The sequence below is a fragment of the Temnothorax longispinosus genome, chromosome 2 (assembly GCF_030848805.1).
Source record: "Temnothorax longispinosus isolate EJ_2023e chromosome 2, Tlon_JGU_v1, whole genome shotgun sequence".
Taxonomy (NCBI): Eukaryota; Metazoa; Arthropoda; class Insecta; order Hymenoptera; family Formicidae; genus Temnothorax; species Temnothorax longispinosus.
In genome coordinates this window covers 9,226,609-9,253,300 of record NC_092359.1, presented here as the reverse complement: position 1 = coordinate 9,253,300, position 26,692 = coordinate 9,226,609, and the positions used below count along the sequence as shown (strand labels likewise).

The 26,692-nt window shown below is 41.6% G+C and overlaps 2 protein-coding genes across 5 annotated transcripts in view; both read right to left on the bottom strand.

The window, feature by feature from the left end:
* Positions 1 to 11,126, bottom strand: part of LOC139807959 (uncharacterized) — a 170,212-nt gene extending 159,086 nt beyond the window's left edge. For 3 of the 4 annotated variants that reach the window (XR_011730743.1, XR_011730744.1, XM_071769479.1), the window contains exon 1: positions 8,740 to 11,126. Coding sequence is in view for 2 of the 4 variants with exons in the window: in XM_071769479.1 (XP_071625580.1) it covers positions 8,740 to 10,132 (1,393 nt within the window). In the remaining 2 variants the exon portion in view is untranslated. The remainder of the gene's footprint in view (positions 1 to 8,739) is intronic. The other variant, XM_071769478.1, reaches the window with a different exon arrangement.
* Positions 11,127 to 18,835: 7,709 nt separating this feature from the next.
* LOC139808350 (uncharacterized) overlaps positions 18,836 to 26,692 on the bottom strand; it is a 63,311-nt gene continuing 55,454 nt past the window's right edge. The window contains exons 5-11 of the mRNA XM_071770228.1: positions 25,662 to 25,745; positions 24,437 to 24,570; positions 24,024 to 24,160; positions 23,515 to 23,669; positions 22,209 to 22,450; positions 21,689 to 21,875; positions 18,836 to 21,081 (exon numbers count right to left, since the gene is read on the bottom strand). Of these exons, the coding sequence (XP_071626329.1) occupies positions 20,885 to 21,081; positions 21,689 to 21,875; positions 22,209 to 22,450; positions 23,515 to 23,669; positions 24,024 to 24,160; positions 24,437 to 24,570; positions 25,662 to 25,745 (1,136 nt within the window). The 3' untranslated portion in view covers positions 18,836 to 20,884. The remainder of the gene's footprint in view (positions 21,082 to 21,688; positions 21,876 to 22,208; positions 22,451 to 23,514; positions 23,670 to 24,023; positions 24,161 to 24,436; positions 24,571 to 25,661; positions 25,746 to 26,692) is intronic.

The following is a 26,692-nucleotide window of genomic DNA, read 5'->3' as shown; positions in this document are numbered from 1 at the left end:
TGTTTGTAAATTTATAAGTATCGTACGAAATGGCGACGTTAGAGCTCGCGCCGAAATGTTTCGCGCGACAACAACAGGACGTGTATTTCCTTAATACAGTCGTCACGCGCAAGAAGAAGGCAAACGAGGCGGTAGACAGATACTTGGAGAGAGAGAGAGAAAGAAAGGGAGAGAGTCGTGGCTTTTCCACTGGCATGCTGCTAATAATTTACCGAATCTCCCGACGACCGACGGTGTGCCACGTGTCGCCGCGGCGCGGGCGCGGCGCCCCATAGGAATACCGCGTGCCCGAAGAATCCGTGACGCAGCCCACCCACGTACACGTGTAAAGACCCTTGCTTTCAACGCAACGGTACCGCACAATGTGTACTCCGAGCCTCGCGAGAGTGAACGAACGAGTGAACGAACGGACGAACGCATATGTTTGTGGCAGAGACGAAGATGCGTTCATCGTGTCTCGTTGCTCGTCTACGACAGGACCACTTCCGGTTCGCATTTGCGCGCTCGAGCGCTTCCTCGTTGCAGAGCCATGCATGTCTGCTGAGAGGCCACAATATGATTGACATGCTCTGGATGGTCAACCGTGTCCCATGCTCGATGTAAGAGACTTGGCTAAACGACGCTAGTCTCATTTCGGGGATGTAGGCGCTTTGTGTGTATTGTCATTAGTACATTATATCATTATATCGAGTGGCAGCAAGTATAATTGTGATTGATATCTATAAGTAACTGTTAAAATGATGAATTAAAATACCTGGAAGCTCCAAGTACGATGTTTGACCCTCCTTATTCACAGCGCTATGCAAAAGATTTAAATAAATCAAGAAAATTTTTTAAAGTGCTGTGTATTATTACATGTCTAATAATAATTTAGCAAAAAAGATGAAAAAAATAGATCTCTTGCGTATTCGTGCGGATAATATATGTATCGAGTATTGCGACTAGTTGCAGGATTGATCAAGTTTCTCGCGGCTCCTAATATAGTAACTTAATGCTGGTAGACACGCGGCTAAATGGACGATTTTCATTTTATACAATGAGCGCAAATGAGAGAGCATGTCCGATACGTGTAAAACCACTGCCGTCCGATGTAAGCGTATTATAATGTACGTCGTTGTGACATATTCGGTGACTTACGTGACTGCGAGCTGAATTAGCTGCGCCCAGTTACAAGGCAGGGACGTAAAGACGCGATCATTATGTCGTAGTCTTGGAGCGACGACAGGTCCACTTTCGTGGTCTAAGCACTTTCTCCTCTCGTGAATTATTCGCCATGAAGAGCTTGACGTGTTTCGTTCGAACACGGCTACGAAAAGCCGTTTCCACAAAGGTTTAACCTAAGCGCTAGATACAAACGCGAATAGGTCCGATCCGGACTTTTGAAAACGTTTTAGAAAGCGAACTAGCTTCTTGAGTTAATAACATTTATTCGGGTCAATCGACGTCGTCATGTCCACATACCATTGTCGAATGTTAAGCGTGAATTTGTACCGCGCGCCGTTGTTGGCGACAACGGCCATTTAAAGCGCGTCCGTTATTCCGGCGCGCATTCACGACCACTTCGATGTGTTCGTACGAGACCGGGGAGGTGATTGATGTCCTCCAGAAGGCACAATCAACCAAGCGCGTTCTACCGAAGCAAGGAAACACACTACCGTCTTCAAAACCACGATTCGAAAAATTTAGTAACAAGCGGAGATTTATTTTGTCATTTGCAGTTTCCGCTTTGAGGGTTTTGTAGTGAACATACAATATTAATGCGGCAAATCACATTTTGCGATATAAGGAATATAAAATTATTTTATATTCCTCTTACATGTTCTTAGGATTAACAAATATGGAATCCGATGGCGTCCGTTGTACGGCGAGATCAATGTACGAGATCAATTTTGTTCCGCGACGTAATTCTGTGGTTGTAAGCTACGGCGATCATTGAACACGATTCTCCGAACAAGCCATTCCCAAATAGAGCTTTCACGAATTTACTGCACGTGTAACGCAGTGATCGGGAGTTCTACGCGTGTAAAACGGTTATAAGAATTCGTGATTGGTGTGTCAGGCGCAGGGTAATTTCCGTCTATAAAGGCGTACAACAAACAGCTTCCTCCCGCTAGACACCTACGCCCGCGTGATGGTCTTATTGCTACGCGTGTAAATCTTGCGGATGTGACCGATAAGACAACATCGAAATAGACGAGATAGATAAAAAAGAATTGTCCGTCCGTTCTTCGACAAAGTAATCCGTTTCTAATTCCGACGGCTATCAACAAAATTTTGCGACAAAAATACATAAATTGACCGATACGTTAAACGCCGTTAAAAATGTATATTATTCGACACATTGATTAAGAGGCCGGATTAGAATGTAAAAAAAGATTAATCGGTGTCCAACACATAGGTTGAAATATGTAAACTAAAATGAAATGTTTTTCGCAAAATCTTAAATTAAGTAAACAGATGTTTAAATTAATCTTCTAAATTAGCATTTGTATAAATAATTAATCCGTATAGATGTATAATTATAAGTTAAAATTGAATGTCACATTTTTAACAAAAAATATTAAAGGAATATAATCCTACGATAATGCGGATCTGTCATTCTGTTAATGCTAGAATGGATTGTGATGAGTGCGCGTTTTGCCGATCCGAGCTGCAATTTCCTTTCACTGATAGATTCTTTATGCCTTCCTAGATATCGATTAGCGGCGAACTCAATTTCTAAACGCGTAATCGGCCGCGTGTGCCTCGCATTACACCTACGGATTGCCTGTCTGTCAATCCCGAGGCTCATTAGCGGGCTCGGTATATACGTTTCTTTCTGCCGTTTATTAACCGCCAGAGATTATCCCGATATAGCGATAGGCCGCACACTATCCACCTGGCGTAAACAATTTCTAATTGAAGACGCCACTCGCAACGTCTCTTTGTGCTCGTTCCACTAGCATTTCAGATAATATATTTAGCTGGCACCGTTATCGCGTCGCGCAATATCGCACGCTCATCATTCTCCCATCGACATCGGCTTTTAATTACTTATTAACTGCTAATATATTATCCAGAAGATCGATGGCTGATCAAATGCCTTGAAATCCGTGAAAGGTTACCTATAACTCGCGTCTCGTTACAGCTACCGTGAATCATTTCAATCGTGGCAGCGGTTTCGCAAATTTTCACGTTAACGAGATATTAGACATTTACATGCCATTTTAAACCGTATGAAATGCCCTATCAATATATATGTATGTACAAGCAAAAGTGAAGACAGTACTTATGGGGGAGTTCGAACGAACGTAAACATTACAATCGTCTTTTATCACAATTGGCTCACTTATACATTTAGAGCAAGTTTTTTATCGCCTTTCAAGACGGCTCGTTGAATTCGCAAGCATTTTTCGCATTTCATATCGGAGGAGGATCATACCTGATCTCTGATCAGCGAACGAGAACAATGAGACACAGACGTACGGAATAATGCGCTTATCTCGTCGCCGACTCTGTAAAAGCCTCGCTTCGTGCCAAGTTACGACCATAAGTCAGCGGATATTAGAATGGTAAAGAGAGGCACATACCGGGACCACGCAACACACACAGCAAATGGATCCCCTGTGGTGTGTTATCCGCCGTCTACGCGGTCTGCTAATCGCGATGCAGCAACTTGCGCGGTCGAGAAGACTCCGCGGCGTAACGACATCTCGGGATGGCTGACTAATATTTACTTAGCTATTAATTAATTCTACGGTGACAACATGTAACGCGAGTCGATGACACGCGAATGTCAGAAAACAACATGCAAATATTAAACGTGAGACGTTAATCTAAGAAGAGAGAACATATCAAAAGAGCTGTAAGTTTGAAACAAGACGGATTGACAGTTTTAGGTCGTGCGATATGATCTTTTCATGTTAAAGTGATGTAAAATTATTCGGGCTGTATTAAGCTTTTTATTATTGAGAACCAATTTTAATTTTTTTTCAGCATGATGATAATTTATCTTTTTTGCAATGATAATTGTATCTTCTTTCCATCGTGATGTCTAATTATGGTCGATGTTTTCCTCGAAGCTGCTCTGCAGTCGCGTACTTTAATTGCCTACTTGGCTCCAATCAATGCACAAAGTCTCAAAAGCTATTAATTATTTCGCACCGGTACATACTCATCGCGCACATTAACAGCTTTGCACTTGTCTCGACAGAATTTTGAACAACCTCTGTAGCATCGTGCGTTAAATGATGCCTTCAAATACGCCGTCTCCTATGATTCTTTGACGCTTTTTTCCAACTAATTGTAAGATTCAATTTTCTATATGTGCGTGGCCAAGAAAAAATTTGATCCGCGCGATAGACCGCGGATGATAATATCGGATAAGAATGATAATATCGAAGTCATTAATATATTGTTAGGTAGGATTTCATTCGGATGATGCAACATTCTCAAACGAACGTAACACTCGTTCTCATTTTATGCCTTCGGGACATCGTTTTTTCGCTGCTGTCGCTTCTGCCCGGTGAAACGGAAGCTGCCCTGTGGTTGTTACGTAATTAACAGACGCGGAATTGACAGACAATTATCTCAATGTAGATATAATGATAGTGTCCCGGCATCACGACCGCAGCAGCTCTTCCGTACCTCAGCTCTACCTCAGCGATAAAGATACATTTCTTCCGCTTTGTAATCGCACGTATACGCAGGCATTTTCAGATTAATCTTTCGAATCTATTTCCTTTCTTCGAATGTAATATGCAGATCTTCAACTTGTCCTCGTGTCGAGAGCATCGCAATCTAAGACTCGAGAGAAGTACGAACAACTAGCAGCGCCGTTTCTTCCAAGCTGAAATGCAACGAGACGCTTGTCTTATCTGAAAATTCACGTTACGATATCTGGAGCGCGAACGGAAGCCATTCATAGGTTTTGTAACCGCCTCCGGGGCCGCTGTACGTGGCTGCTGTACACGGCTCCTCCAGCCGTGTGGGTTTGTTATCGTGTCCAGCCGTGGAGAACGAGAAGCACCTTCGATTTAACCCTAATAAGATCGATGGATCCCGCGAGACCGCCCGATACGGAGCCAGCGCGCTCGGTTACACACGTATGCCAATTGTATGTATGTACGTATATCGGTTCTCCCGTCCAATCGATCGAGTATACGAGGAAACGAGAGAGAAAGAGAGAGACGAAAGAGAAAGAGAGAGAAAGAAAAAGAGAGAAACCGAGTGGAGCCACGGGAACCAGGTCCGCGAATTAATCCCTCTCTTTATCTCACCGCGAACATTTCGTTAAGGCTTGATGTATCGCCATATAACGCACGTTGCTTTTTACTGATTGCCGATCGTTCCTTTAATTATGCAACGTGCCGATCCCATTCGCCGACTAATAATGACGAACAAGTACCGGATCGTTCTCGTTCCTTTCTTCGGGACAGAACGGGGGATTGTTTCTTAAACGCAAATATAACGCAACCACCTTTCGCGCGGAACAATTCGACAGTGTTTTAGATTTCGCGTGATGCAGCGAGATCCTACCAAATTGACGGCCACGTTAATCACGCGAACGATTCGTCGATCGCTGTTTCATTCCCGTTTAGGACACGCGTTGCAACACGCGTTCTCCCCGCCGCGAACCGCAACGAGTTTAATGCGTTCGTGCGTGACAATACCCATTGGGTATCGCCAATAAAGCGTTCAGCCTGCGAATTTTTCAAATTCTCAACCGCGTGATACGCGGAGCCCGCGACTAGTACGCGGGACAGCTGTGCTGTCCTTTTCCGACGGTGCCCCGCGGCACCAGTTTGAGCCTCGTTAACGGGAACTCGCGTCCGTGCGCGCGTATCCGAGGTCGAGGCAACTAATTAGCCATAACTTTCCGTAAATGGATTTTAGCGCGCGATACCGCCGGCTTTATTGCACCTCGCGGTCGCGCTTGTTGCCTGAGAGCGCCGGTCCACAGACGTATCGGTCCGCGTCCGATTCGGTCCGATCGGAAGATCGCGACGACTATTCGGCAACTGTTATGGATTACTTAATTATGCAATATTCTGCGCGGTCTTATCGACGCGGACCTCGTTCCCTTTCCGCATCAGCGGGACAGGCGATAAGCACAAACGCGCCGCTTGATCGATCGTCGTCATGAACTTTCCCACGTTACGATTACGAAATGCAATTTGCTCTAGAATGGTAACGCGCACTCGTAACGGCCGATGTTAATCTTATTATTTTTTTCTTATCTAGGTTGCAGACTTCGCGCGACAGCTGTTGATGAAGTTTCATTAAATAAAGTGATCTGTAATCAATTATCTGTGATCAATAAGCAACTGTTATCGTCTTATATGAGCAGCAAAGAACATGAGTTAGTAATTCGATTACTAACTTTTATAAATCATTTAATTTTTATAAGGTATACAAAGTGATTAATGTTATTTTATTAATATGACCTGAAATATTTTAGAGTTTTGAGAAAATTCTTCTAAAAAGAGTCCAATTTCTTATATGACATTTATCCATTATAAAATACATTTATACTGTAGTGCTTAAGATCCTTTATTGCGTATAGTATTTATAGACGTCGATAAATAGCTGATAACGAGTCAGGAATTTTGTTTCGTGTCTAATTATCGCGGGTGTAAAAGTCCCGGTGCGTGTGATCAGCATACGTCACCGATTAGATTCGTTTGCCCCTTTTATTCTGGACTCTCCGTCAATGCGGATACGCATTTAGAAATTGCCAGCCTTGTCGCGACCGTATCGCGCTTATTCACCGGATATTAATGCACGCGAACGCGCGAAAAGAATAACTCGTGGATACGTCGACCATGATATCAATGAACTCGCCGCACGAGAGTAGCACGCGCAATTACGGTAATTAGATTTTATAGCAGTCGTTTTAACAACTCGCTTCTTATCTACCCGTCGCGGAATTACGCGTTGTAAAGACATAATAGGAAAAGGTGATCCAATAATATCTCTCCTGGCAAGAGTATTTATCTATTCGTCACGGTGTTTGGTGTAATGAACAGCCCTGACGGCGATACATTACGATTATAAAGTTCGCGCGTTTGATAAAATGCCGTAATGCAATGAGCAGTTTTCACTTTAAAAAGATGTTATCGCGCAGAGCGAAATATTTGACCGACGAGATACGGAAATACGTATTATCGCGAAATGTTAATAGCCCGATAATTCATAGATGCACGTGAGAGTGTGTTGCAACAATTTATAATTCTGAAGTACAAATCGTGCTATCGGGTGTAATATGAGGGTATGAAGTGCAGTCGTATATAATAATATAAAATATATGTAAAGCGCAACGCGAAGATAAATGTATTTATCAATTATATAAATTTATCGATCGAATTTTTGCGCAACAACGTCGAGTCTTGGATCCGTCTAGAAAATTGTTACTCGAGTACCAGGTGAGAAATGGCTACGCTTGATTTATGAGGCAGAGAGCGGCTATTTCTCCGACTGCTTAACTATTGTTTCCTGACAATAAGCGTATATCAGATATGAATGACACGAAGAAACGTTCTCTATCATTCATCAAGCTGGCACTCGGCCGGGAAGTAAAGTAATTACACGTTTTCCTGTGTCACTTGAAAGGACCATCTATCTGCGCGATGCTGCAAAAAAGCGGTAATAATACCGACATACTTCTTTCGAAAAGCAGATGATAATTAACTGTCCGATCAATAGCGTAAGGTGCCGTGATACATAGCGGTTCGTTAAAAATAAGTTTTACACATAGTTGAATCGTCCACGTGTTGTACGATTGTGTACTTTTAATATCCTCCGACGATAAATCATATTTTTGCCGATAAAATATGCGCTAATATATGTTGCTTAAATTACTGATAAGATCTTAAATTATTTGCTATATTACAAGGATAGGTTCCATATGACATTGAGGAACTGTTTTGTTATTATGAATTGCGAGATTATTTTTCCGCACTTCCAAACGCGTTTATATATTTATACAGTTGCACCAATTTCGCCTATCAAGGCAAATCGTAATTAATGTGTGTGTATGCTACACGTTTCCCTAATTAATTATTATTTGAAAAACGTGGCAGCCGGTTTTACGAATAAACAATGTATTACACGTCAATCGTGATAGTATAGTAAATTGCAGCCGTTTTACAAACGCTTTCTCGCACAATGGCGAGAAGCATTTTCTTCGGTGTTAAATATTTCTTCTCTGACTAAGAAAATTTTTACATTCGGCATTTACAGCCGTTATATACTCCTAATGAGAGAGTCTAGCCACGCGGATTGGGCAATCCCACTCGAACAATGAATGCGTAAAACCTGTTTCGCCATTTGAAAACATTATTCCGCAATAAACTTCTTCGAATCTTAACTACGCGAAACCGCGAACTTCTGCGCTAGACAAACAATATGGCTGTAAATTTTGATCAATCATATTATTATGCGGCATATATTTACCGTTACGCTTCCATACGAAAGACTGTATAAAATACCCGGAATTTTAATGAGATCGTAACATGCGGATTGTCTGTCATATTTCAACGACGATGTAAATCATCGTCTCTGTTGTGACAAATCGAAGCTTCGTCGTCGTGACGCATTACATAGGCGATTGCCAAAGATATCATTGATTATAACACATGTCAATAAATAACATTCTCGAATGATTCATAAAATAAAATGACATGAGGCTACATGAAGCGAAAACAAAAAATTTGCATAACTCAGTACACGAATTTTGCTCAAATAATATTGATAACTTACCCGAGGAAGGCCTGTCCGAGTATCTGGTGCAGTAGACCCACGCTGGCCACATCATCTTCCCAGGATCGGTCCCGGTTGTTCCAGTCGAGTTGGACGTCGGGTTCCCAGCCGAAACACCGGTGGGGGAGGCGTTGGTTGTCGTCGTCTCTGAGCTGCTCCTCTCGGAAGCGTCGGAGGACGACTCTAGAAAATCCTTCGTCAGATCGATCGGCCTCGACGACACTTTCTTAGGCCGGGACTTCTTCAGGGAGATAGGATCCGTGATCCTCCTGCCAAAGTCCGCCTTCAGAATATTATCTATGCTGAACTTTAGGCCCGCCTGATGCTGCAGGTTGTTGTTGTTGTTATTGTTATTGTTGTTGTGATGATTGCCGTTGTTACTGGTGCCAATGCTGTTTTGCACGCCGTTCGCGGCGGGCAGGGTGCGTCCGTTCTCTTCCCTGGCGCCGGGCGAAGCCGGGCTCCCGGAATCCCGTTGCAGGAGTTTGCTGACCGAGAGCCGATGTTGGTGCACCGAATTCGCCGGTACGTGCTGCACCTGCGAGCCCTGATGCAGATGCGTGTGGGCGTTCGCGTGATGCAGATGCTGACTGTGATGCGGTATCAACGAGGTAGTCTCCCGCAGGTCTCGGCAAGCGGCGGGATGCAGAACGGGCGTCGTCGCTTGGAGTCCGGTGACCGTCATGGCCGACGGCGGTGACAACGAGAGTCTCGTTACCAGAGGAACGCTTATTGGTGTACGATGTAACCTTTCCACGGTGGGATAAACGATTTCGTGGCCCAGGCCGTGCTGAACTCGCGCCGGATAGTCGGAAATATCAGGTTCCCTAGAGGAGTATCGGGTAAGGAGGTGTTGTTGATGACTGGATTGGTATCTAGGTACGATAGCCTCTTGTATAGCTTCTGGCCGACCGGGGGACGAGGCGGTAGCCGACGAGGAAGCCGGAGATCTGACGGAAGACGCCGTAGGAGATGACGGTGGTTGACTGTAACCGGGCGGACTCGGTGCCGGTACGTGATTACTGGACGTACGCTGATAATACAAATCGTTGCAGCTGGTGGAGCTGGACGGCGATGGCGTCGCCGACGTTCGCGTGTTTTCCTCGTCTCGGAACTCGCCCCGGCTACTCGCGGACTCCTGGTCGTACCTCATGGAGCCGCACACGCGCACTCCGACTACGCTAGTTGGCGTCGGTTCGCTGCCAACGCTCAACACCTCGCTCGTGTCGCTCTCGCAATCGCTCTCCGCGTTGTTGCACTCCATCCCCCGCGTCTGATCCCGTTTCTCTGCATCCTCCGGATCCTGATCCAACCGCGAGATCAGGTGGTTCGGCCTGACATCCGGATCCGATGAGTCCAGACCCATTGGTGCCTCCGGAAGAGTATTCGACATCTTTACCCGAAGAAACACCCACCTCGCACAGTGACAAACTTAGTCTTCTTGATCCGATCACAATGGAACTTTCGTAGGCCGTGATTTCATGATGCCCTCTTCTCCCCGAAACTTCTTCAAATTAATCGTAACTCTCTTTTGATTCTAGGCATCATTTTTAATTATCTATCCTACGGAAGTGATCCGTCTAGCATTGATGGATGGTGTCATCTTCATATTTGTATATTTGTCATTATCTGGTCCAGTTTCACGATTTTTTTTTAACATACATGGTTGATTAACAAGATCATACCTAACAATTCAGGATGATCCTCTTGCTGGGAGAATTTTTCTTCACAATTTCACACTTCTGACGTTTATATCGACCTTTCACCAGTACTATCACCGGCTAAACCGTAGTCTCACTCGGTTTCATTCCGACGGACAGTTATGGGGACTGTTTCAGTCAATGTTTATGTTTCATTTCACTTTCATCCTCGATTTGTTCTTCGTCGTAGGCTTTCTGGCGATGTTTACACCATAAGTTACTTCGAACAAGTTTGTTGCTCATCTGTGGTACAAATAACCTAAGTTGGAATTCCTGGAACGCAATCGTGACGGTCTGTCGTCGCCCACAAAACGTAGCCCTTCAAAGTCCTCGCTGTTCTAGTCTAATACGATGCACTCTCACATATTCTTAGAACCTCAACCGGTTGGACGTTCTTTAAACGCCATACAAAGATCACTGACGTTCTCAACGCGACGGCGATGCATCGAATGTGTCCCCGTTGTATCAACTAGTCCACGGATCAGGACGGAAATAACGACTGCGACGAAGGTAGGAACGTCAGAGTTCAGTGGATCGCTCCAAGTGGATCGCGCCGGTGAAAACGTGGAGTCCTTCGCGGCGCTGGTAGACGCGGGTTTTGACGGAGCCGTAGTGCGACGCCGTGAAACCGGACCGGGCCTGGTTGTCCAGTTGGTTGCCGCGGAACGTCTGCGGCGAGGAAGCGGCGGGAGGGCTCGCGATGGGCGTTTCTGGGTGTAGACCTGTACGCGTCTACGCCTCCGAAGGTGACTCCGAAGGGACGAGGACGCGGGTGAGGGATTCGATCGCTCGACATCTGGCGGCTGACACGCAAACACGCCGCACCGAAACGCCCTAACTCGCCCCCACTCGAGCGTGCCGACGTCTCGCGGGTTTGCCTCATAGGTAGTCACCACGTCCCACTTCTTGCCGCGATCAGCGGCGTCACCCTACCCTCGCGCCACATCCAGCGGCTATCCTTCTCCGTCGATCTCACTCTTCACTCGGCCGATCCCCACCCGGCGTCGCTGGGTGGTAGAGGTCTATTGGGGCGGCTGCAGCCGTCTCTCCCTCTCTTTCGCGCGGACTTTATTCCGTCGCCGCTCGCGGCGCGTTACCCCAGCGCGTTTCTTCTGAGTTCTGTATCTGCCCATAGGTGATACAGCTCGCCGCGCTATTCTGTCCTCGTCGACTCGTTTGTTGTCGGTGTGTCTGTCCCTCTTGCTTTCATCCCCACCGTTTTGCCTTTACTTCGCCAGTTGCTTCTCTCGTTATTCTCTTCGTTCCGTCTGTTTCGCCTTGTACGCTTTACGCGTGCTCTTTCTGATTCCTCTCTAGCTGCTCATATATGATTTAACACTTAGCCTTTACTACGCTTAAAACAGATGATATCGTTGCATTTATCTTGTTTAGTTATATGAACGTTCTACACATTTTCAGGTCTGTTGAACTTGCTCTGACTTTATTAGTTTCCTCCTTCTTTATATTTATGGCCTTCCACGTTATCTTTCGCTTGTTATCTTTTGCCAAATGTGTTTTTTAATGCGAGATAAAAATATTCTCGCCAGAAATAAATTTTTACGCTAGATGGTATCGAAGCTATAAATCAGGCAAAATCATAGACTTGGATCTAGATGTGTCTATAATGAGATCCTCTCATAATTATGGAGAAGAGAAACTGAATGAGGGAAGTTAAGAGAGCAACTCTCGCGTGACATGGAAATGCAAAGCAGATAAAGGCCGCGAATCATCGGTAGCGATGAAATTACTCGACTATCGATTCTTCGCGATGTATTTTATCCTCTTGGAGAAGGTAGCGTGCATGCAGCTCGTGAATCATGTATTCATTTTTCGCTTGGCCAGTGAGGAGCTCGGGCGCGCGTCAACATGATCCCGAAGCGATCGTTAAAGCTCATTATAAGTCGATCTTCATGCGGATAAGGATGTAACGAAGGTAAAAACCTATCAGCTTGTAAATTCCGATCCTGCAGATTTTGTATACGCCGGAAGATTAATCCTGCCATTTCGCGCTCAATATTATACGTCCGTCCACATAATCAATTTATTCTTCAGTATTCTTAACATTGTAAGCATTTAATTATAGCAAAAATTTGTAAAATAAGACAGTGGACATCTTATTTCGAATAACTATTGAATTGACTTTTTTAACTATTAAGAATAACATATTTAAAATTAACTAAGCCAAATTGATACTTTATATCTGCATGCGCGGTGAAGAAGATGAACCAATTAAAGCAAATTCTGTTAATCAATGAAACCCAATTATTGTCTGCAGACGCGTTTTCAAGAACGCTCTTTTACTTTTCTTTATCTAGATCTAATCTACGCTTATAGATTTTTCATCTTCCAACACATTTTTATTTTGCTAATTCAGGCCCGCCATTGTTTGTGGTTTTTGATGTGTGCACGTACTTCTCAAGTCAACACGCACAAATAAAAATCTACAGAGAAACCGATGTACACTTGGCCGTTATATAAGCCATCATAATGACATATTGTTAGTGACACATTGGGTGTTTTTCATTTAGCGACACAAGCGTCATTCTGTCTTTTTTCAACATCTACTAAACAACAAAGATAAAGTGACGCTTGTGTCGACTTGTGTCGTTAACTGGAAAGCACCCATTAACACCTCGTTTGAATGCAAATCCGACATTTATCGAGAAGCGAAAGAGAGGCAAGACTATATCGTTTATAATTACTTGCCATCAGATTATTTATTTCCATTATATTACACAGTTCGCGTTACTTGCGATAATAAAATTATATTTATTCTTGTCACGAAACAAGACGTATTCGTTTCGCTTTTCTTTCCTTACTGAATAATTGAAATCTGAAATAAGATTCTAGACGAGATTACATATACATTTTTCTGTGCATTGTTTTGGAATATTATATATATATATATATCTGGCGTGTACAATACGTGATACGTATCTGTGTTTGCGTTTACTTAATTCATTCTTCGCAACAATGTTTTTATTCTTTCTGTTACAGTTTTCAATGAACGTACGTACGACGACGTCGAAACGTATCGTTGAACGGAGATCGAGGGGAAGAGAATGCGTCGTAATTCAGGTAAAATTGACGAAAAGGGGTATTCGAGCCGGGTAAAGGATCGGGAACGTGGTAGTTTCGTCGGGGCGTACAGTGTACGTAATGATGGAAAAAAGACGTCGGTTAACAGCCGCGATCGCGGGATTAAGGACGATATCCTCGCTCGCAGCATGTACTCCAGCCTCGAACTCGTTACCGTCGGCTGGCTTCGTAAATTTCGTTAACGCGGGCTACCCTGCATTCCCGCCTTAACGAGCGTCCACGCGCTCGTTAGTATCCCTAAGGCCTTCGCTTAGGTACACCCTGTAAGTTAACCGGGACTTGCTGCGCCCGCTAATTCGTAAGCGGCTACTCTCATTCGTTGAGAGGATGCAGCTCGCTCTCGTGGAACGAGGTGATGCATCCTTCCCAGGGGCGGATCTACGGTGCCGGTGTGCGCGAATCCGTGCCGGTGCGGTGTCTTCGCGGAAAACATTTCGTTTCGTGCTTTGATCCGCCGTTTTCATCGCTCTGCTGAATTAAACGCCGTCGACATTTTCCAAGACAATATTTTTGGTTATTCAGTCGATTAATTCTTCTTTCATTAAACGATAGGAATAAATCAGTGTTGCAAAAAGTTAATATAAAATTAATAATCGTATCTACATATAAATATTCTCGTGGATTATCTTACTGATATTATTGTACAATTCGATATTTATTATAGTTATTATTTATATTTATTATAGTTATTATATATTTATTATAGTTTAAATAAAATTGTGAAATATAAAATTTTATCTTAAGTTAGGTACCCGTTTTTATAACGATGTTAAAACCGCTTCATGTTTCTCAAATATATAGAGCGATTTTTTTATATCTCTTTTATTTATATTAGATTGCACTTTTTTATCGTAACGATACAATTCAACGCCGCGTAACACGCGGGCGCATCCTTCATAGGAGTGAATCAATTTGCATAATTTACACCTTAACACCCAAGTTGACTAATTTTACGCCGCTGATTTTTATCTGAATCCCAGATTTTATTTTAATTGTGGCAACTGTGTTATTTACGTTCCGTACAGATACGAATCCACTTAATGATACAATAATTTACTCTGTGCGAAGTTAGTGATGCATAATAAGGCTGGGAAACTCTTTTTAACGTGATTTATGACGCATCCGTGTGAAGCGCGTAATATGCGGTAAACTAAAATTTTTTCCGTGACATACAAAATTGCTATGCACAAAGTCGGCGCTGCCGTTGCACATCATATACGTAATATTTCGTTTATTTTGATTTATGACTCCGTTCGTGCAATTACAGAAGTCTTAATATTTCGAATCAAGTAACGCCGCGAGTATCTCTTTAACGGAAGAAATTAAGCGGATATTTTTCAGCTGGAAACTTTCTTTTCTGTCTCTGCAATTTTTATAAAAAAATTAATGTGTTGATATCTATCTTGGTGCTTTTATTTCATTTCTTTGAATGTATACAGGGTATGTACGAAAGAGGAGTTATTTAAAACAAGAGGCTGCGTCCCTGTTACTGTGCGTACGTATCGATTTCTCGAGTATCAAGCTACCCGGCAGCATTAGCATGGCAAAGAAGGCGCCAATTTGGCCCTGATAGCGGCCTGTCGTAAGAATCAGGGAAGGACACTATTCTATCGCGTGTTTTGTTTCAAGCTGTTCCTTTTTGTCCCCATATTATAGCCTGTAACGTCTATTTTTCTTTTTAATAATGATGATCTGTCAGTACACTTGTCATTTCAGCAAGGAACTATTTTCCTGTCTAAACACGTTATCTGCGATACGACGCGATTGAGCTTATAAAAAAAAAACGGCCAAGTCACGAGAGACTTGCCGCTTACGCAATTAATTGAGGCGAACTTCGTTGAGATCTATAGATAGAATTCTTCCTTAATTAGTTCCCCTTCGCACATAGATTATGGAGAATTAAATCTTACAAATCATTAATCCGACTCGCCTGACAGTCGAGTTGGAGGGGAACGGCCGTAATGTAATTAAATTATTATTAATTGGACATTTAGATAGAACCACGATGGACAAATTGCCCGTCGTTTGATAAGGCAGATACACGGAGTTGCGCCACATCGCAATAATGAACATCATTGCCCGCGCCGCGCCGTGCGTCGCCCAGGACTGCATACAAAGATAAATTACGGCGGAATAATCCACAATGGAGTCTTTATCAGATTCGCGGGATGCACGTTGCTCATTATTAGGAAACCTCTCTTCGGCGGGGAATCCGCCCGGCGAAATCGTCATACACTGTTAAATAATCGCGATGTTGCAAATTGCCCTGCAGGGTCGCAATAATGCTCCACGCTGCAGGCGCTAAATTTCGTGGGATCACGCGAGAAGACTCGAGCTATATTCGCGATGGGAAATCACCGAGGTGCATCTATCAGACTTATCTCTGGCGGTGGATTTACCTCTGGCGAATCTTATTACCCGACAATCTTATTTATGGCCTGCAACGAGAAACAGACAGCCGCGAAACGATTCGATTGGAAACGATATCATTTAATCAATCGCATTGTTCGGCGAAGGTAAAACATTTTTGTAGAGTAAAGAGAGAGCAGGATAAGCGTGGTCGACGACATTTTTGTCAGGCTTTAATAATAGCAAGCGAACGATTGCAAAATAAATCACTGTAATTAACAGTTGAAATTTTAACACAAAACAATATGGCAGGTGCAGAAAATGAAAATTTCTAGCACAAGTGACCTTCTAAAAAACATATCTCGTGATTAATGATAAGCCTTTTCTCAATATCAAGTCCACAAAGTTAGGCTAAATCTCCGGCGAAAAAAATTCAACGTTTTATCTCATTTTCGCGAGTCTATTTACAGCCGCATCGTCATGCTTTATCGGTCTTTTAACCGAGTCTCGCTTCAAGATAATACGAGAAACTTGAGTACGACGTGTGGCCAGAGAACGCGATCGTAGCCGAACGTAACTTCCGCCGGGCGCTATCTCGGCACTCCACACCTCTACTTTATTTGGACATATGTACGCGCGGTGCGCGGTGCCGAACTTACACACGTGGCATGGCATGGATACACACGGTGGCATGTCAAGTGAGCGGATACGTATGCGGGCTCCTCGTGTGCACCGCACGTATGTATATACATGCGGATCGCGAGTGTATTGGTGATCCGCACCCGGTGAAACCCCGCCTCTCGGTTATCGCGCGATAACTCGATTACCCACGATAACCGAGTATTTATTAGCCTGTGAGATTTCATTTTGATATCCGCCCTCTTCCCCTTCTCTCTCTCTCTCTCTCTCTCTCTCTCTCTCTCGCGGTCCTATCTATCACTCGGTTCTTTGCCTTCCTCCTCTCCTCTCGTTCTTACGCATGTCTGTGCGTCTTTTCCGAATGAACGAACGAATGAGGAAGTGGAGGATATCCACGAAAACATCATAGTTTTATGTGTTTTCAGAAGTTATTTATATGGATAGCGACGGGACAGCTTTTGATAAAGAAATGATTTTATTATTTTTTTTTATACCAATACTGATTTATTTTTGTATGTTATAGCAAAATACATGTGTAATATTTCTGTAATTCTCCAAAATAATAATCAATGATGGACTATTGCATTAGATGATTAGAGAGAATCGACAATAATAGCAAACTTATAATATATCTTTTAACACAGTTTACTGAAATATTTTGCCTTGCTTTTGCAGGCTAATTTTGGATGTTATTACGAAATTTGTCTCATTGTCAGTGTGATTTCACACTTAGAAAATTCATTTTATTGAAATTAAATTGGTTTTGCAAGAGGTCGCGCACGCATAGGGAACGATCGATCGTGATATACGTACGTATCGAATTACGAGCGCGGATTATCGTTGGGCGAGGATCAACGCTCTGCCGGGGTGCACGATAATTATTTCTGCGTTAGCCATAATTATTGTCGGGATGGCAATTAATTCTTGCCGGAGCGGCAATTAATTTATTGTGGCTTGATTAATTACCGCATGGTAGGCGGGCGAGACAGTTCGTTACTGCGGCTGATTGCCCTTTTGCTGCACAATAAGGTCCATAGCTGGTAACGCCTCTTTTTCGGAAAGAGTTTGGTGACATTGAGATTTAGTTGATGCACACATTGGTAATTAGATTTCAAAAACAAGTAGATAATCGCTCTGCAATAGCGTGTATATTATATATTTTTTACTTTTAATAGCTTTTTTTTTTTATTAAAAATCTGTCAAATATTATTTTATCTTATGTAATACAATATTTTTACTAATAGAAGTTTATTATAATAACATTATCTTTTAATTAGTAAAACATTGTAACGAAAGGAGAAAATGTTATTTATATATTATTTCATATTTTGCTGTAGAATGCATATTGACATTGTTTTCTACTCATATTGCATCTAATATATAAAATGTTAGTTATCCTTTCTTTTCTCAACCAAGAGTTTTCAAATTAGTACAAATATAGTGCCACTCTTAATTCACTCGTTAAGATACGTCCATCACTGCATAAATGCTGTAAATAATTAAAGCGGAAGCTGCCCTCAAATAATGTTCTTCTCTTGTCGGATAAATTGAAAAACCGGTCGTTTGGCGATTAGCGCGTTTCTCTTCCATTATCGAGGGATCAAACGATAAATGACGGTCACGGTTCGTCTTGCGGATGAGATATTGCGCGGAGTTTTCACTTTTCATCGGGGGGCACCCCATTTAGGCGGCGATTGACCGACGTTTTTGGATCCGTCTCACAAGACGAATGCGCTGTTTGGGAAACACGATTTGTTCCGGTCCGTGACCATTATACCCCGAAACATCTGAAATTATTCAAGATCAGCCAGGTAGATCTTCGGCTTTCGTCACGCCGGTTTCTAGATTCTTTCGCGAGCGATCACATATGTATAGTAAATGGCGTATACATTTACGAATATAAACATAAATAAGATGAAGATACATATATTACATATTATTATATATTACATGCGGCTACATATATAATTTTACTAATTAAACAAAATGACATATAAATTAAAAAATAATATCAGATAATAGAATAAAATAAATCATGAAATATATGTAGATTAAAGTATAAAGTAAAACAAAAATTTTATGGAAGGATATAAATAGAATTCTGATTAAAACAGTTGCTTCTCATTTTAAGATTAAGTACCAAAAATAAAATAAAATTTCAGATTAACGTCTTTGAACTTTTTTAAGACACTAGTTAAGATAAGATCGCTTTTAACTTATTCGTTGATATCATAAGTCATTCTCGTTACAGTAAAAGGCTAACATTGTATTCATGCGAGGTACGTCAGATAAGACATGTCAGAACGCAATCTTCTTCTATTATTTATTGGAAACCTTGATACACTCGAGCTTAATCATAAATATTATGAGTCATGATACAACACTATATTTACAGATAATTAATCGAGCAGTTGAGTCCTGATACTTAGCTTGATGCTCGAAGGACGGAGGGGAGAGGCACAGGGGCTTGGAATCAATGTGGAGCAATGAGAAACGAGGAAAGATGCTGTAATGTTAAATTATACGAAACGTGTAAAGAGGGGAACAACCAGGAGGGGAAATTAATATTTCACACGCGTGTAGTGGCGAAAAATCGCGCGAGGTTCGGCAAATTTCTGAATAAATATTAAGACGAGAACTGAGCTACGCGACTCTTTGGCGGGGCGGTCTCGTAAAATATTATTTAATCCTCGCTGGCCGTACACCCGATGCGATTCCGTGTAATTTTCTTGTATTCCATTCTTTTTCTTCCTATTATATAGGGTTCGCACCTTCGATGCTATGTATGTATAAGTATATAAACCTAAGCATATTTGCCTGTCATATAATTGATATTCAGTTAAAACCTTAACACATTATTCACGAACATTCAGGAACGAGGAGATTAGGCCGCCAATTAACCTTTAGAGGACGAGCAAGTTTTTTCATGACTTTTTATGATTTTTATTTATAACTTCCATATATGTGTTAAAGTGTTATACTACGAAAAATACGCGACTTCCGTGGAGCCTAAAAATAGACTTTCCGTCCTCTACAGGTTAAATAGATAATTCGATTTTTGCTCATGCTTCTGGTTGCAGAATAAATATCCATCGATTAACCGCAAAACGATGTGAAGTTATTTGATTTCTAAGAATTATGAGATTTATGAGATGGTTTTACTTTTCAATATTGCGTGCAACGATATAATTTGATTATATTTTAATTTAATATATAAAAGAATTGCAGAGTAGAATGTATTTTTTTCTTACTTTATGCATATTTTATTTATGTGAATATCTTTAGAAATAGATATTTATGTTAATAAAATAAATTTCTTTTATCTCTTATAAAAATATAATTTTTCTGTTGTGAGTGATACTTTGATTGATATTTTAATTATAGCAATGTTTATCTGCTCCGTTTGACATTGTTAAGTTATTCTTCCTATTAATTCGTTATTTCACATATTAATCGTTTCATTGAATAATCGAATTGCTAGAAAAACTGTTTTTACGTTCCTGAATATGGCGAGTAATGTCGTAGATAAAGACACATATAAGTATACTGAATCTTATCAACGACAATTAAGCGTCGTTACTGACGTTACATTCGTTTTGATCTCTAAACGTGCCGCATGAGAGATCGAAGTAAGCAATAATAAAAAAAAAAGAGAAAAGACACCATGTCGATCGCAAGTAAACTGTTAAATTACCGATCGACGCGGTAAAGGTTGAAGTCTTTATTTTCCGTTGACCGCACATTCGGCACCGAGATCGTGGCAATATCGACGATTTCTACCTCTATTTATCGATGAGCGATAACTCGCTACGGATACCTCACTCGCGACATATACATCAATTGACGAATGAGTATCGATTAACACTTCGTTAAGTAAGAGAAGCGAGAGTATAGCAGCGAATAATTATTTATGTAAAAAAAGCATTCGCACACAAAGGATCGATGAGACCTATTATATCCATGGGAGTCTGAATTATCGACGACTATCAAAATACGTAAGGCACTTCGCACTGTGTCAATCCCACGTTTACCTTAAGAAGTTAATAGAGAGAAGAGTAGAGTACATAAAAAATAAACTCTTCTAAAATTTTTTACAGAATATTTTTCCGATTCATAAAAAAAATTAACTTAATTATTATATACCGCGTTTTAGTTGCATCATATATTATCCAATGTCGACTTATCAGTGGCTCGAAGTTCAGTCATTTATATCGACCATTTCCTATCTTAACGACGCATTCTTATATTATACCGGCGGAGCAGTTCCTTGGCGGCTCCATGCAAAAGATGCGAATACATCGCAATCTGATTGGGACGAAGCGAAAAGAAATAGGCCTCCGCATCCTAGAAATGTAACCCTAGTTGATCCGGCCTTTGTGCGTCATGTAGCTTATACTGTCCGACAGTAATTTTTCTCGCGCTTGCCGTCGCATTCGCGAGCACATGGCTAGTATCGTGCCGGCCATGATGCAGAGAAAGGCACAGCCGAGACCCACTATTGTACTGGCCACTGTCGATCTCAGACATACTCTGTCAGTCGTAGGCTCGCTAAAACCTGCAAGGAAAAAAAATGCAAATTCAAAAAGATTATAATTGTAATAATAACGTCTTACATAAAATACATTAAACACTTGCTTATGTTTCCTTAATGTTTGTACACTGAGAAAAAAATTGATTGTACGGACTGTATAGTTCTTGTTTCAAAATGATCAACAATTATTGCACTGAAAAAGGTATAGTTCATTCATGTCGACCATCAAAATTTTTTAATCGAGAATTAGTTAGTTTATCTAATGATTAGAGTTGAACGTATTAAACTAAATAGTTTAACTAGATAAAACACATTTTGCGTTTTTCAAAACAAATTTTTTTTTCAGTGTAACAGACATTTTAATTTGTTTGATAATTGCTACAAGAATTTATTATTTTTGTTTGCTTATTTTTTGAAGCGTTGAATGTAATTTTACATGAGCTAAGATTTGCAATATTTTATATTTGCAAGCTTTGTTTGTTTCGAATCGGTGCTCGCTATAACGTAACTGGATAAAAAAGTAGAGTATTTCTCATTGAACGAAGTTGTGATAAATGCACGGCTTGACACGTAATTGTTTTAACAGTAAAAAATTATGTTTGGCATATATATAATATCTGCTCTGCTTTACCGCTGCGAGAGTAGTTAGTGGAATTCTGGAACAGTTCCGTGTCCGCCTCGCCTTCCTGAAGAACGCGAAGAGACTGGAAGAGGTTCACGTTCTCCGACAAACTAGTCGCTGGCGTCGTCGGTCCACCGATTTCCGGTACCGATCGCTTTACCACATTCTTCGCGTTTCTCCAGTGGCAAGGTTGGCTCTGAAATACGGGTGAATCGTTGAAATTAAAAATATCTATAATATGAAACTGGAACATCTCACATTTTCGGGCAAATTGTTTTTCAAGAGTATCAATTTTATTGGGAAAATTTGGAAGTAAATATAAACTCGACGAATTAAATACAGCACACATATAAAAATATTGAATGTTTTTGTGTGATAAAATAGTATTAAATAATTAAAATATTTTAAAAGTAAGTAATTCTATAACACTTAATCAAATTTAATAAGCGTGGAATAGATTAATAGTCTTAAATGGATTAAGAGTGGAGTAAAATCTATTAGTAACGCGTTGCACTAAATATTTAGTTACCGGACATCTTCCGTGGCACATGCGAACATCGCATTCGATATATAGAGCCGGCGATCCTGTGAACCTGAAAGTCTTCATGTAAGCAAAGACTTGGGTCTCGAACAGGCCACTCTCCGACCAGGAACCACGAAACCGGCTGATCAGTTTGTCATCCACCGGACATCCATATTGATCGATCAGTTGAATCCTTTTGTTCCCGCCATTATGAGCGTAGCAATCATTTACGACGATATCAAAGCCATCTACAAAAAAATTGCCGAAAATGTTTATATTTATTTGAAAATCATCAGATCACTATCTATAAAAACTTATTGCTTAAAAAATTATAATACAAGATTTATTGATTCATAAATTGAAGTAGATTTAAGCAAATTTGAGGAAAGATTACTTTAAGAGCGGTGATGGATGTACAAAATCCAGAGAATCGTTCTTAGAGATTTATTATAATTAGGCAAGAAGCGATAATTAGCTTCCATGAAATATGTCATCACAGTAACGAAACCAATTAGTCAAAGGCGGCGAGAGAAGGGTAAGATATGACGTCCTCTACCTTCTGACATAGATTCGCGTAGCGTAAGTGATGTAGACGTAAATACAGAAGCCTGACTCGTTAAAGTACAGACATCTGTCGTTACGTCGAAGCATACACATTTTCATATCTTCTCGCCAGCATTTCCGCATCTTTCGCAAATTACCGAGCTTGAACTGACTAGTCGACTGACAAAGTCTTCTGCTGTTCATTTTATACCGTTATCGCTGTCGAATGATAGCTCGGTGGAATCGGACGTCGTATGATTAGACCAGGCGTCGAGTAAGAAAAGAGGTACACGAAAATGGGTACTGTGAATGATTTGCGGGAACGTTAACAATTGTGAATGATTTGCAGGAATATTTATTTTTCGCTTCCCTATTATAGACTTTTTGTCGTGGAGGTTCGTTTCTGAATACACAATTATCGTAACAGTCCTTTAGTATTTTATAGTTTGTATTTATGTTCCAGTTTATGTTTTATATAAACAAAAATTAGATTCACGATTAAACTTTTAAAAAGGGTTCTAAGTAGTAATAAAATTAATACATCACTTGTGCAAAAACAAAAGTGATACATGTATAATCTAATTGATTTGTTACTAAGACTTTAATGAGCCAACGAGGCAGTAATCAAGTATTTAACTTAACGCTACTGTTTTTTATATTTTCCATTGTCTTTTGTTTGTTTGTCTAAACGTTGTGAACCTAGTAGTATAAGCGTTTTAGCGATTTACGCGTGGCAAAGCTGCAGTTAAGCTGTGCGTACGAGGCTTACCGTATTTGCTGCGCATGTAGATAATGAGAGTCAGGGGATCGCCGACGCGGACTGGTCCAGCCACTCTAGTTCCAGTGGTCCCGTAACCGTATCTGATTTCCATGTAGCACTCCGGAGGCTGCAGGGTGAAGACTACGGGATTTCCCGTGGCGACCCTGGAAGAAGGTGGGTGCGTAAGAGGCAGGAAGAATGCGTATCCGTTATCTCTCGCGAGCAGTACGGCCTACTTCGCGCCGACAGGATAGCACAGATGTTAGACATTATCGTAGATATTACGTAAACGCCTCGCGCGAAACGTTCCATCGGAGCCGGAGCGTAATCGGAGGTTTCAGCCGACGGATCATGTCGTGTTTCTCTCGCGTGCATTACGAAAACGAGCTTCGAGCCTCTGATCGATATGACCCTTCGTACTGTTTCTACGCTCGAGGCCCCCCCCCCCTCATCTCGAGACGTTTCGATATAGCCATTATCGACAATTTATTTCAAAAGTAAAAAGATCCGACACTCACTCGACATCGAGAAAGGGAAACGTCACCGTCTTCCAAAAGTCGTAGCCGTACTCGCAAGTCACCTTGAAGTGTTCGTCGAATTCCTCCTCTATCAATGGGTTGTACTGCACCGTGACCGTGTTCCACATGAGATTTTTCTGGAAAGACAAGAGCGCGTTGTCGTTGAGTCTTATTTCTCACGTGATTCCCAGCCGTAATAATAGCCGTGTTCCTATGTTCCCGCGCGTTCCGCGCGCGATATGACATCTAATCTTCTCTAATTATCGAGATTAAAAATAAGCCGCCGCGCCGTGCCCTCTCATTTTTCCCCTGCGCCGTTAATCATTATTATTCCTTGTCGACCGGCGCGGCTCACGCTAAAGTAACGATCCGTCATTCTCTGCGACGCGCTCGCGCTCGTCTATTTTACGTACCGTCGGATTCTTCCTGCTGTCCTGATGATGAGTGTTCTCGCCGAGGGTGCCGCACCGATTCAGCTGAATGTAGAACTCGTAGTAGTCGCGGCCCGTCCCATTAACGTACATGCAATCGGGATCGTACGAGTAGCCTGCAATTAAAAGCGATTATTCTTGTTCATCTGGAACGCGGCCGTCTATGATACGGCCACGTAAGGCATCGAATATCAACCGATATCTCGTTTATCAAACAATCTTCCTCGCGGCGTTTCGACCGCGCGAATCGCGTTGTGCGAAGAATAGGCGGACGTTGATGTATTTTCAACGCGAGCAAATGGCGCGTAAGTGAGGAAATGCCAAGTGCACTCGTTAGCGCCGGTGCGCCGGTGTTAGAAAGTCGAGGATCGGAGTAGTCCAAGTTTTTAGTCATCCTGCTGGATTCAATCAGGAGCCTCGGTATTTTACGAAGCTTACATCCGCGTTCGTACAAAGGCGATTAGTTCATTATTAAAATGTTGATTAACGGGGCTCATTATCGAGCAACGAGAGAATCACGGATTAGCAGAATCGACATTGAACAGGTGCGAGGTTCAAGAAGAGGTCGCCTCATCGAGTGATTTGTGAAGAAGTCACTTCGCGATTATTGCAGTTTTTACCGATGCATCGCGTCCACTGCCAGAAGGCACGGCCGCGGTACACTTCTTAAATAACGGAAGTATCTTACTAGAACGGACAGATGGACTTACGACGGCGAAAGAAAAATTCTGGCGCGGTCGATGTGGACGACCGCTGCGCCGATCGTTTTACGATAATTTCCGTCATTACCTCGTTAGCGCGGACGTATACTCGTCTCACTGTCTGCCGAGGTAATTGCGGATGCCAGCGATGCAGCCAGTTATGCAGCCACATATTTTAGGTGGAATATTATGTCGAGTCTCTTGACCAGAATAGAGAGTGTAGCAACATAACTCTCAGCGCCATGATTTTTTTGACACCGCGCAATTTCCATAATTTGCATCATATTATTTACATAATATTTACATAAATCTTGTGCCAAATGTAATCAATGTTTGTTTAAACTTTAGTTTAAACGTTATTGTTTGACTACTTGTATACATGATTTAAATTACAAAAATATAATAGTGTTTATCAATGAATAAAAATAAAAAGATTTCTGAATAATAGCACGATAGTAATTATAATTATGCATTAATAAGTTATTAATCGCTATCATTAATTTTACCTGCTGAGTACAAGAGGCCAGCGAAGGATCCGTTGAATCCGATCCTGATTTTCATGTAGTCATCCTGACATTCCGCCTCGATATCTAAAATATAAGATTTAATTAATAATTACGCAACAGTATGTTGATTAAAAGAATAAATTTTTTTCATACACTTTTTCTTCAGTCCGCGTTTTTCGCGATTAAATCTACATTCCGTTGTTTTATATTTCATTATAAGCGTAATTATGTCGATTCATCAGCGCGATAAACTCTCTATTTACATTTTCTTGTATTTACGAAACCAAGAAGGTCTAGGTGGAATCTCCGATGTCGAAAGAGAAATGGAAAACTGTGTATCCGGATATACGAATTAGCGAGGAAAATTGACGTGTTGCGCCTACCACTATGCCTACATTTATTAAAAATTGATTTTTGGATGATAAATTAAGCAATTATTGAAAAAGAACAATGGCTAATTATATGCATTATAAGATAAAATAATTTGTCAAATAATTTAAATATAATTTAAATGTATTTAAACATTCTGTATATTACGATTGATGACATAGTCATCACGAGTAAATTAAAGTATTTGTAGCCACAAAGATCGATTGCATTTGTGGTAACACAATCAGTAATTCTCTTTCGCAAAAAAAAACTTTCTCGGACAGAAAGGATTCTCAGGATAGCGCAAACAGCGGTACCATATCGGGCCCCCGGTAATTGTCACTTCGAAACGGAGAATCAATCACAGAAGATGGAAACGTGTCGATCGGTCATCGTGTGGGCGTGCGTTCGCGGCCAGGGAGAGCCTGTCGTCACTCGCGTGTAGAAACCGGGCGCGGAAAATCGCAGATTCGCGGATAGGAGCGAGTGGAAAACCGGTCGTCGATGACGAGTGAAAGTAAGTTAGGGGTCCCGTATAGGCGCTCTTCGTGGTAAGAAGCCGTTTCCACTGTAGCAACGCAACCGCAAAGCGGAATGGAGATTGATGGAGGATGAAGATAGTTACGCTCGAGGTGTCGGCCGATGATACAACCTTTTCGTTT